Here is a 13,345-nt window from a genome sequence, read left to right as displayed (position 1 = left end):
TTGACTCACGTCCAAATGCAGAAATCTGGAAGACTTACAGGATGGCGCATCCTATTCTGGCACTCTCCAGCTGCAAGCACTCTGACTACAATGTAATATCAAGAGTTTCCTTAAGAATATGGAGAAATGATCTGCAAAATAGGGCAAAATAGTCCATAAAGACTATAACCCAATACCACTGTGTTCGTTTTTGTGTTAGGATATAGGTAGAACAGCAAGTAACAGAGACTTGAGAAAACAGTAGCTTAAACAAGATAGTATTTTATTTTTCTGTCACATCTATGTCTTAAAAAAGACAGTCCATGGATGATATAGTAGCCGTGCTCCACAAAGTGCTCAGGGATCCTGCCTCTTTGCAGCTTACCATCCTTTATGTACCAGTATACATAATGGACTCATTGTTATTACTACATAATTTTTATTTATCGTTATGACTACATTATTTCTATGTAATGAACTTAACATTATTTCTACATAATAGACTTTTGTCCTCAGGGTTCAAGATGGCTGCTGGAACTTAAGCCATTACATCTGCATTCCAGGCAGTCAGGTGAAAGAAGGGAAAAAGAAGGTAAGAGGCAAAATTTACAAGTCTGGTGACTTCAAAGGAAGGTCCCTAGAAGCTGTCATTTGCTTCCACAATAGGCTGCAAAGGAAGATGGTTAAAATTGTCTTATTCTGGAAAGCCCTATGTTCAACTAAAGGATCCTATTACTATGGAAGATGGAAAGAACAGATATTGGGAAACAACCACTGGTTTCATCCATAGTCACTTAAAGTGCCTTGAGGAGCATGTATAACCTTTCTCAGGTCTGACCTTCTTAATGATCCTATCTACTATGGTCCAGCTGCTGGTGGAGAGTTTTCTCTGCTGATTTGGGCCGTTACTTACACTCTTATGATTGCAAAGACTACAGACTCATTTAGGTGATCTCAAATAACGGAGTGCTTACTGTAATTGTAATATACATATTTTTTAACATGCAGGGGAAGATTTTCATTTAGTGGCCTGTGCAGCAAGTCTCATCTTCCAAAGATGGCTGTAACAATATTTCTGGACATGCAGACTTTTCCAGGACTTTGACACTCTCCTCCATTAAGAGGTGGAGTTTATATCCCCTCACCTGGGAAGACCTTTTCAACTGCCTCCACTAATTAAGTATGGATGTCAGGAGTGACAATATGTGACATCTGAGTCTAGATCATAGAATGTGATAGAGTCTTCATCATCTCACTCATCTTTGGAACCCAGCTACTGTTCACCCAGTCAACAGCTGACACTGACCTGCAAGTCAGATGAAGGAGGCATTTTGGAAGCAAATCCTCTAGTTCTCAGCTAATGCCATAAGACAATATATGAGCCTTCCCCACTGAGCTCTATGCAAACTGAGTATTTTAGAGAAAATAAATGATTGTGATTGTTCCAAGCTGCAAAGTTTGGGGGTGGTTTGTTATAAAGCAACAGGTAACCAGAATGGTGAGGACCCAAGGAAACCTGCATGATCTGGAAGAGTGAGACAGCTGGGCCTCATGAACATGGAAATATAGATTGAGGAATAGGATTGGGAATTCCCTGGTGGTCTGGTGGTTAGAACTCTGCACTTTCACTTTCACTACCCAGGGTGGGGGTTCAACCCCTGGTCGGGGAACTAAGATCCACAAGCCGAGTAGTGTGGTGGGGGGAAAAGAAGGGGGGACTAGAAGGATCACTCAGGACCCAATATGGTTCAGGTGAGTAGAGCATCTTTGTACGGTATCTTTGTGTCAGCATCCAATCAGGAGACAGAAACAATTTGAACAAAAAGTTTAAATAATTAATCATTGAAAGAGGGCATTAGAGTAATAGGATTGACAAAAAAGGGGGCAACAGAGGGGAAAAAGGAACCCTAAAGAGCACAGGAATCACAAATGTAGGTTGCAGCCGCTATTCTTATGGTGGAGGCACAGCACTCAAAAAAGGAGCAAATGAGGAAGAGCCTCTTCTCCCTCGGGACTGAGGTCTACACCTTGAGACAGGGAGCAGCTGTGGCTGCCTGGATAGCGAGGTGCCACACGAACGGGACATGCTAGGAATCGGGCTGCTGGAGAGCTGGGGGAAGACTTCCGTGGGAATCGGAAATGGAAAAGTGATAGAATAATGAAGGAAATCAAAAGCTTGTTTTCAATAGAGCAAAAGATCAATGAAGTTGACAGACCTCTATCCAGATTAGCCAAAAATAAATAGTTAAGGCACAAATCACCAATATTAGGAAAGAAAAAGGGGATATCACAGACTCTTCAGTCATTAAAAAAAGAGCATCTTTCATCAGTGGTTTTTCCTTTTTTTTTTTTTTGTATTCTTGGGATAAATCCCACTTGATCTTTTTTTTTAAAGAACTTTTATTGAGATACAATAAGCTGCATATAAAGTGTACACTTTGATTTTTTTCTTACTAGTAATGTCATCAGCATTTTGTGATTTTCAGCATACAAGCTCTGTACATATTTTGGTAAGTTTTTACTTGTGTATATTGTTTTCTTTGGAACAATTGTGGGTTTTTTTTTAAGATTTATTTATTTTTATTATTTACTTATTTTATATTTTATTTATTTTATTTATTTTTGGCTGAGTTGGGTCTTCATTGCTGCACACGGACTTTCTCTAGTTGTGGTCAACAGGGGCTACTCTTTGTTGCAGTGCACAGGCTTCTCAGTGCGGTGCCTTCTCTTGTTACAGAGCACGGGCTCTAGGCACATGGGCTTCAGTAGTTGCGGCTCATGGGTTTAGCTGCTCCGCGGCATGTGGGATCTTCCTGGCCCAGAGTTCGAACCTGTCTCCTGCACTGGCAGGCGGATTCTTAACCACTGTGCCACCAGGGAAGCTTCCTGGAACAACTGTGTTAATTTCAGTTTCCACATGCTTATTGTTAGTATATAGAGATGTGATTTTTATGTGCTAACATTGTATTCTGCAATTTTGCTGAACTTCCCGTTTAGTTTGAGGGTTTGTTTTTGTTTTTGTAGATTCCTTGGAACTTTCCTTGCAGGCAATCATGTCATCTGCAAATAGGGTCAGTTTTATTTCTTCCTTTTCAATCTGTATTTTTTTCAATTTTATTTTTATTGCTTTATGCAGTGGTTACAACTTCCAAAGTAGTGAACATGGACATTGCTTTAAAAGTAACTGGGATTTGTATTAATCATACATGGCAAGATACGAAGACACAGGAATAACTATTATGACGGAAGAAGTTTTTATACACACATTGCCTAGCATGCCATGGAAGGGGGCCACACAGGGAAGCACGGGCTGGTGAGGAGGCAGAGAACAGGGGAAAAGGTGGGCAAGGGGCTTGATTGTGGCTTCTTTGGGTCGGGATGGGAGAGGCAGGGTAAGAAGGTTTAGGACTGGCTAGCTTGAATTTCAGTAGGCACTACGGTAGGGCACAGGGATAGTGGCCCTCTGTGTGAAAGTCCAATAAAGGAGGTGGTTGGAGGTCTGGGCTCTGAATTTGTTGCTTTGCATTTGAAAGGCATGTTTGTGTGCAAGTTATTTACTCTCTCTATGAACTGCCCAGCCCTGGAAGGGGCAGTCCCTTGAGGATCAGCAGGGCCCCAGTGGTCAGAGTACCAGAATACAGAAAATAAAAGACGTGATTAAAAGACAGCCTTGCCTTGTTCTCAATCTTAGGAAAGCATTCAGTCTAAGTATGCTGATTGTAGGGTTTCTGTCATGCTCTTTATCAAGTTAGGCCGTTTCCCTCTATTCCAAACTTGTTTTTATCACGAATGGATGTTAGATTTTGTCAAATACTTTTTCTCATCAATTGATATGATCATATACTTTTTCTTCTTTAGCCTGTTAATACAGTGGATTACACTGGTTGATTGTGAATGAACCAGTTTTGCCTACCTGGAATTAAACCCCTTGGCCATGGTGTATAATTCTTTTTATACATTGTCGGATTCATTTCGCTAATATTTTGTTGAGGGTTTTTTATGCCTAAGTTTGTGAGACAGATTGATTCTCCAGAAGCAATCTCATTTCTGTATATTAACAATAAATACCAGTCTGTAGGTTTTATTTGTACTGTCTTTGTCTGGTTTTGGTATCAAGAATACCAACAACAACAAACAATTCAAATAAACGTGACCTTAAGAATCACCCAAACTACCCTCACATTGTTTGTTGAACTGTGACGGTGGTCATTTTTTTTCCTGGGTTTTACTATCAGCTGTTATTTATTGAGAACCTAACATTCTTGGTATATGTTTATTTAATGCAGTATCTGATAATGCTATTGTCATTTTTTTTCCTACTTAAAAAATATCAACTCTTTGAGAAAAGGAGCCAGGGCTGTGCAAAACTTACATGCTCAATTTATTTGTTACAATCAGTTACGTGCCTGATTAATAAAATGAGATTTACAATTAAATACAGTGACTTAGCAACAAAGGGCTCAAAAACAAAAATCCAAACCAAACCAATTAAAAAACCAAAGACTAAGTTTCACAGGAATCTTAAAATCAAACTGAGTAAACCCCACATTATGATTAAAGTTTAAAGTCTTTTTTCTTTGCATAAATGAAATATGGATAATTATACAATTATAGACTATATTCAAAAATATATTAAGATTCATGATGTTTTAATGATGAGAACATAAATCCTGCTTTATTTGGCTGAATTACCTAACAATGTCAGCACTTTATGATAAGAACACCATTCTCTGCACAGTACTCTGCATTTTTTTGTTATTATGAGCAATTTTAGATATCCTCTTTTTTCCTTCCCTTTCAGAGGCTGTTTATACGCCCTTACTATCTTGACATCATTCTGAGTCTTATAGCTTTTTATTCTTGAAAACATATACTACGTTGGAAGGCTTGAATTTTTGTACCAATAATGTTAAGTTTACTATTAACCACAAATCTTGCCAAACTCCTGCCTTTCAGAAACTACCATATTTATCATTCGTTCCAAGTGACCATTTTGGTTTTTATTTTCATTTATTTATACAGCACACTTACTTCTTCTAAGTGGTCAGTTAATAGTTTATAAAATCTAGCCCAGATGAAATCCAGCAGTATTAAGGCTTTGAAGGTGTGTTTTAATTTTAAAAAGAATTAAGGTTCCTTAAACTCTATAGCAGCATACCCACCTCTCCAAGCATTCTAAAAATCTGAAGGGCAGACAGAATTTTCTGTTACTACAAATAGAAAAATCATTGCAGAGCTCACAGACAATTCAAATACAATTATGAGCAATGAAACCTGGAACTGCCTCTCCTTGGAGTTGTCCTCTTAAACAGTTAGTTTTTCAGGTATTTTTCCAGAGAGTAGTTTATTTGGAGGTGAATAAAATGAAATAAGTCAGTGCTATACAAAATAATAAAAACTTTTATTTACAAATTAATTTAATAAACAAACTGTAATAAACATGACCAAACAACCAAGAAAGTTATTGGCTTCTACTCATTATGGCTAGAAAAATAAATTATTTAAACAAGTATCTAAATCTGCCTCCTGTTTCCAGAGAAATTAATGTATTGCATGTACATATTTTCAAATTGTTCTTAACTCTTTTTCAGATTTAAGATTTGGGCACTGATCTATTTTCTACATAGAACTGTAAATAGTCTTTAAAAAAAGCTAACAGAGTAATAAATGTAAAAATTTTATAAATCGTATAATCTGGATTAATTAAAATAATTACGATTAATCTGTGGAAACATATAGTACAAATCTGTCAGTCATCCACAATTAGGTCTAACTGTTATATATGGAAAATACATTTTACAATGGTCAGATCTTATCCATATTCTTGAAAGGCAGCACTGTTCCCAGTAAGTGTTCCTTTCACCACTTCTGTATACTTTACACATTCTCAATCCAAAAAGAAACAACTTACAGCTATTTGACTCTTTGCTTTTTTCTTGCTTGAAACTGCTCTGTTTTGTTTTTCACAGATTTAATCAACATTGACAAGGCAGGATCAATGGATCTCTTGTGTGATTCCTTTTGAATTTCACTCTCTTTTTTCTTTATTGCCTGAGTAAGTTCTTGCTCTTTTCGTTCTCTCTGACGTGCTTTCTCCTCAAGGATTTTTTCCATAGCTTTCGTTTTCTTGAAATTAGGATCTGAAGGATCCAAATTGAATAAGTGGGAAGTGTACATAGCCTGAAACCGTGCATCCTTAACATCGACCTGCAAGTCCAAAAGGAAAACAACATATAGAAAATTAGTAAACCAAAAGGCCCAGAAATGGGACCAAATTTCAGAAGTGCATTGATTATATAAAACACAGATGTGAGCATTTTGCATTGATTCAGTAGAAAACTGTTCTCCCACAGATCTTCAATGGAGTTTTAAGGTTCATTCTTGAAGCACGATGTGCAGGGCACACTGTCTGTAATCACACAATGACAATATCCTTGAACGGGAACTATCGTAGTTTATGTATATAGTGGCCTGTAACTATACCAGCCACTTAAGAGTATCTGGAGGAGTGACCACAGGAGGAGGCAGGCTCCCCAACGCTTACTGTGTGAAATCTCTTTCTGGCTGGGATAATTAAGCTAGTGATGGTATCTTCTGCTGGAGTTTTATGCAGTGACTGCATTCTGAGTACAGTAAACTTTTTTCAACCTTGGTGCTAAACTGAGCGGCTACTGAGGGTGATTCATACAGCAAAAGACTTAAAGATCAAAATGGGAAAGATGGTACCCCTGAGACCAAGATCCGGACAGATACAAGTCCCAAATTTATCCTTTGTGGTCCTACACTGTAAGAGTGTACCCTTAACTCCAGCCAGGCCTTCAAGTATTGCTAGGCACAGGGGTGACCAGCCAGAAAGGGAACATGACTCACTACCACCCATCATTCCCATGGGAAAAATGAGTCCACCTAGAGATGGACTGTGGAGTTAGTTATAGTAAGGACAATAGACGTGATACCACCACCACCACAACACTCATGAAAAATGTTTTTATGCACAATGATTAGTGTGTGGAGACAGTTCTATGTGGAGACAGTTCTAATCACAGAAGATCTGACTACGAACCATTCTTTGCTTTTAACTTTTCATAAGAAAATCAATTCACCAAAAGGTTCCGTGGAAGAGCAGCATACATGGAGCTGACTTACAGAAACCGGAGCTGCACAGTGGTCTCAGAGCCCCACTCCATGCTACTTAGAAGCTATCTTTATGCTCCTCTCAATCCTCTAAACAACTTCAAAATCTCTCCCATCTTCTTCTGGGTCTACTCTTCCACGCTAATGGATGGAAGTCATCAAATAGTTCCTGACAGCTGTTTGGAGGTTTTCTGTACAGGGTTCAAACTCATGCATGGGGACTGTGTAGTCACTAGAAATACGTACTTAGCAAAAAGAGGGAAAACAGGGAGCGATGGAAACAAGAAACACAGCAATTAAAAAAGCATGGCCTACTGCACTGGACCTGCTATTTTTCAGTCAGGCTTAATGATGCAGAACTTTCCCAGCATGAGCATCACAGTGCATGTGATTCTAACATTAAAAGCTACATACCTTGGTGCAACACGGCTACCAAAATTGAAGCCGACTACTTCACCTGGTGCGCAATCAAAGAAACACCCCAGGGATGAATTGGCTATGTAGGACTAAAAGATGGAAGCTTTGGCTCCACTATGGGCCCCTCCTAAGACATTTCAAGGGGCTACGCTCAATTTTTATCTCCAGAGCTCACTTTAGATTTAACACCAGCTTTAAGAGGATAATGATTTTGTCCCTGGTTACCTCAAAGTCATCCTCCAATAATTCCTTCTTCTTCATGAGCTGTTTTTTCTTCTTTTTGCTTAGATTCTGGTGCTCCACAATCTTGTTATAATTGAAGTGTTTCTTGCTCTCTTCCTCTTCATCCATCACGAGCAAAGCCATTTCAGCCTGCGGAGAGAAAAAAAAAGAGTTCAAATATACAACAGTGCTTTTCTTTCCCCAAACAGGAGCACAGGGCACAGATATCCCCCCAGGAAAGGAGAACCCAGTCACCCGATGCTCTGGGATAACAACTGTCGTCCGTGGATTACTGGAACTCATAACAAAACCCAGAGATCTCCATACAGCAATAGGTATAATTTTTAGAAGCAATGACACTGAGAGCAGGAAGAGGGGTGAAAGCTTTATCTAAAAACCAGACCATACTTCACATAGTATAACTGGTCAGCAGGCTGTAGAAATAAGAGTTCTTAAGTCCCCCAAATAAAAGTTTCTCATTTTCACTTTGTTCTTTTTAAGCAGACACTAAATCTAGCAAACATGTAGTATTTTGTGATACAAACTAGACTTTCCAAACATGTACTTTAGGAATAAGAAATTCCTTTTTTCTTTTGCTTTTTTTTTGTCTTTACTTTTTCAATATTGATACATTTCTATGAAGGCAGGATCTTAATGTTTGCTTCTGAAATCTAATATAATGCTTGTTTCCACTAAATAGATATTTTCTACTGACCATGGAATTAAATGTAAACCTTCAAGAATCAAGTAAACAACCACATACACTAGGGAAAATAGAGTGTGCTATGAGACTCCTGTGAATCTTCCTCCATTACCACTTCAGACTGCTTTAATTCTCTCTCCCTTCCATCACTGATACCTGCAGTTGGCTTTCTTTTTTGAGCCATTTTCTACAAAAGAAAGGTTTTCTTTTGCTCCTTAACTCTATGAACATTCCTGCATATGCAGTAAAAGATGCAGAGTTTAGGTGACCAGTCAGGCTCCCTCTTGGACAGTGCTATGAACATCAGTCTTGGGAACACTCCTGACTCCAATTCCTGTCTCAGCAAAAATACATATTACTCTGTGCCACGGATCTCTGGAGGCACTGAAGCATAGAGTTCACTACACTTCTAAGAAAAGACTAACTTTGTACATTAAATTTATGTTATTTTCAATAATAAAAAGAGACATGAGAAATGAACAAGTCATAAAGCAAACCCTATGTTACAGGACAGATCAGATTGAATTAAAACTTATGGCAATATTATTTTGAGGTTTTAATAGTAGCATTTTTTTGGTCTCAGTTATAGTGAGGGTTTTTAATAATAAGATATTTTCCCCTTAATGACAAAGGGACATGCCTTGGGTCTGAGGTAAATTTTAACTTTGTACTAGTTGGAGAAAGGTTTAGTTAAAAAATGAGATTTAAAAAGTATGCTGCTGAAATATTTATGTTTCATAACTAAAATCAGTTTTTTTTAAAAAATTAGGGATACTGGAAACTCACAGGGACAACGTCACTTGAACTGTACATAACAATTATCCACTAAGCATGTAACCATGACCATGTTTTACCTTTTGTCTTTCTAGTTCAGCTTCTTCTTCTGGAGATGTGCCATCTTTTGCAGATTTCATTGATTTTTTCTTTTCTTTTATACCTGGCACAACAAACCAACATAGGAGGGTTAAAAATTATAAGACTATCACAGCAACAATCTGTTTATACTACTTTATTTTAAAAATTCTGTTTATAACAAAAATACAAGCTATCTAGGAACAATCTTACCAATAAATATATAGAAACTAAAGAAAGTAAAAATATTACTGAGATGACAATGGGCATTAATGGAACAATAATAATAGCCTGGATGGGATGAGTGAACAGTGTAAAGAAGGAATTTCTTCTGAAAGTAATATCTAATTATACATCAACTAAAAAAGAAAAATCGTAAGATCATTTCAACAGATACAGAATAAGTACTTGATAAAATTCAACATCCACTCATGGCAAAATATATACATGTATATATACATGTAATAAAATTCTAAGTGAAATCCTATTCAAGGAAACCTTTACAAAGATTAACAAGATAGATTTGATTCACTAGTGATACAGTGTGTTAAACTGTACTACAAAGTGAAAACAAAAACAAAAATATTGTACTATATAAGGAGAAAAATAGGACAGTTGGCTTAGTATGTAATAAAATGTAGCATCATAGATCACTGGAAAAAGAAGGGATTATTCAATAACTGGTGCTAGACAATTTGTTTTATTCTGCAAAAACAAAAACAAAACTGAGCTATAGTCGTACCACATAATGTACAGGAAAATAAAATGCAGATGTATTAAAGAGTTAAACAGGAAAAAAAAGCCTATGAGAAAATACAGGGGAACAGCTATCTGATCTTAAATAGAAGAATGTTATAAGAATAACAGAAGAAATCACAAAGGGGGGAAAAACCCAAATAATTTTAATATATTAACTCTTAAAACTCATCAGCAAAATGAAAAATTCATCTCTATAATGACAATTTGACAATAACTACCTATAACTAAAAGTTTAACAAAACCCTTTCCCTTTCTCTAAAGACAAATTTGATCTTTTTCATTTTATTTATTTATTACTTTTTGGGGGGTACACCAAGTTCAATCATCTGTTTTTATACACATATCCCCGTATTCCCTCCCTCCCTCGACTCCCCCCCACCCTCCCCGTCCCAGTCCTCTAAGGCATCATCCATCCTCGAGTTGAACTCCCTTTGTTATACAGCAACTTCCCACTGGCTATCTATTTTACAGTTGGTAGTGTATATATGTCTGTGCTACTCTCTCACTTCGTCTCAGCTTCCCCTTCACAAATCTGATCTTTAACTTTCTGGTTTTATTATTACCAAACAAAATTGCTTATGGTAAAGGTGGCTCCTGATTATAAAACTGCCTATATTTCCACGGACTCAGGGCCTTCTGGAGACCACAGATGTCAGATGAGGAGATATTCTCCTCCTGAGCAAGAGGCAGTAACGCATGGCAGTTAGGGGCCCCCGACTCGGGAGCTGCTGGCCGGGGTCTGAATTCTGGCTGGACTACATTCTAGCTATAGCAGTTTGCACTTGTGTTCTTATCTGTAAAGTGGGCATTATAATAACTGCACCCACCTCCTACGGTTGCTGTGAGGACTGAATACATTAATATCTGTGAAGAGCTTAGTTAAATTAATGTCTGGCACACGGTGCTATAAACTGCTTGCTATTACTGTTATATTAGTCTGACTACACATATATATGATATCCTGGGTTCCTTGGTGATCATGAAGATGCTTTGTTTTTTCTTCCTTTTGGGGGGTTGGGAGGGGTTCAAAGAGAATTGGTGTCACAGTATGAAGAACTAGTCTGAAGAGTAAGAAGGTTCAGAATTCACAAAGCCATGTTCTATTACTCTAGAATGTTATTACACAATCTCAGCCTTCTCTGAGCTGCTGGACACCGCTGGATAAGCTGAGTTCTGTCCTTCCAATGCAGAGAAACCAATGGTCTCTGAAGTAGTAACAATTAATGCTTCTACAAGCACTTACTAGGTGCCAGGAAGTAGTGCTGTTTTATTCCCCCCTTTTACATAGGAACTGCTTTAGTCCTCACAACAATGCTATGAGGTAGATTCTACTATTTACTACAATCTTCATCCTGTGGACGAGGAAGCTAGAACAGTTAGGTTAAGTAATTTGTCTCAAGGTGAGTTAAGTAAAGGAACCACGATTCAAACCCAAGCACTCTGGCTCAGGCTCTCTGCTAATCACCCACACTTCACCCTTTCGCTATCAAATGTCACTCTCCCTGGAATAGCCCTTCCCATTTAAAATGCATTATTTTGTTGTAAAATAAAGTAAAATTCACAGAACATACAATGATGGCTGAATAACCGCAGCTAGTGGGGGATAACAGGAACTCGAGAGAAGCTTTAGAAGCTGTTCCATGTGCACTAGGCCTGCTGCAAGGACGCAGCCCTGCCCAGCTGAGAGAAGACGCTGGCACACAGGTGCAGCCAGGTTCACCCTCCCTGCTACCAAGGCGACTGTCTGCACTTTCAAGAAGAAACACTGTTGCATGTAGCTCTTCCCTAAGTGATACAGCACTCCTATCTCAAATGTTTTTCAGGGAATGATGTATCTGCTTTAAGATTATAACCTTTTCTCTGTTGTAAAGTACGTGCACGTATTTATATATGTATTATCAAGGTTCGACTTTCTTAGGGTCTGACTCCCATACCCTAAGTTTACCTCTGCTCTCTTAAGGCAAGAGAACATTCACTCCTTTTGAAGCGAATGGACAAGTGACATATGCAGAAGATCATTCTGTGGCAGGGAAAACATCAGGCTGTATATGATTACTACATAAAGGAGATAAAGATCTTCACATACAGCTGTGGGAAGTAATTTCAAAGAGCCCACAATGAACTGTTCCGGATTTTATAACAACCTGGTGAAAAGCCATAAAAATAAACTTGAAAGGAAGACTGCAGCCAGAGAGGAAAAAAGTCTGCAAGATGGTTGGGACTAAGAATGATACCCAATTTCAGTGTGATGAAAATTTCTCTGCTCGTGAAGAATTTACTGTGTGCTATGCGGAACTGTCTAGTCAGAAGATAAATAACGTGTAGAGACCCTTTCCGCACTGTTAACAAGATCATATTATTAGGTGGGCACATCTTTATTTTTTTAAAAAACGCATTTTCCCTTTGGAAAGCTTTCAGACCTCATTTAGTGAAGAGTACTAGGGAAATGAAAGTTCCTGTTCTGAAATGTTATCTTTATTTTCCAGTGACTCTTTTGGCAAGTAAGAGTTCACATCTCCTGGGACTGCTGCAAAATGGACATATAGATGATTCTAGTAAGCTGCATATAAACAAAGACTTGAAATTGGATGTTAGGGTTTTTCAGTTTAAAAAAAAAAATCTAAACAAGGCTTACCGAGGCCACTATCCCTTTAAGCCAAAAAATGCAACAGAATACATCTATGGAAAAAAATACGTTGCAAACAATTGATCTGTAAAAGGAATATCTGTAAAGGAAATTCCATTTTCCATTACTTGTAATGTCAGAGAATTGTTCTCGTAGAAAAGTTCTTCCAGCATGTTCAGTTGAGCCCTTCTTGTGAGAGAGCAGTTAAGAGAATTCACTGGAGGGCAGACTGGTCTCCGTACTGACCAGACGGGAGTAGTAAGCCCCCTAGCGATTCACTCTTTAGCAGCAAGTTCCTGCACCCAAGATCACTTGTCCATAATCAGATAATACAGTCTGGTAATCTTCCTCTGGACTGAGGCGTTCTGGCTTCACTTGGAAAGCCAGCAAGTCCTCGCGTCCAGCTCTTATACATATGGATCCTGGCCCTGGCTTTGTTCTTTACAATGTACTTGTAGAGTTACAAAAAGTAAAGGGAGCCACTAGGATTCAGGTTCTATCATTTACAACTAGCCCTTGTGCAATTCAACCATGTTTTTTGAGCTGCAGTTTACTCCTCCTTAAAGTGGGCTAAAGTTTGGATTAGAGGACAGAATGCATATAAAAATTTGTAAACCGTAAAACAACATATGAGCATATACTGTAAGCACCCA

At 38.1% G+C, this 13,345-nt stretch overlaps 1 protein-coding gene across 3 annotated transcripts in view; it reads right to left on the bottom strand.

The window, feature by feature from the left end:
- Positions 1–4,391: 4,391 nt before the first annotated feature.
- ESF1 (ESF1 nucleolar pre-rRNA processing protein homolog) overlaps positions 4,392–13,345 on the bottom strand; it is a 58,925-nt gene continuing 49,971 nt past the window's right edge. For 2 of the 3 annotated variants that reach the window (XM_057703301.1, XM_057703299.1), the window contains exons 12-14: positions 9,310–9,392; positions 7,756–7,902; positions 4,392–6,186 (exon numbers count right to left, since the gene is read on the bottom strand). In XM_057703301.1, coding sequence (XP_057559284.1) covers positions 5,893–6,186; positions 7,756–7,902; positions 9,310–9,392 — 524 coding nt within the window. In that variant the 3' untranslated portion in view covers positions 4,392–5,892. The remainder of the gene's footprint in view (positions 6,187–7,755; positions 7,903–9,309; positions 9,393–13,345) is intronic. The other variant, XM_057703300.1, reaches the window with a different exon arrangement.

The sequence above is a fragment of the Hippopotamus amphibius genome, chromosome 12 (assembly GCF_030028045.1).
Source record: "Hippopotamus amphibius kiboko isolate mHipAmp2 chromosome 12, mHipAmp2.hap2, whole genome shotgun sequence".
Lineage (NCBI taxonomy): Eukaryota > Metazoa > Chordata > Mammalia > Artiodactyla > Hippopotamidae > Hippopotamus > Hippopotamus amphibius.
Note: the sequence above shows the minus strand (reverse complement) of the source record. Positions and strands in the feature narration are given on the sequence as shown.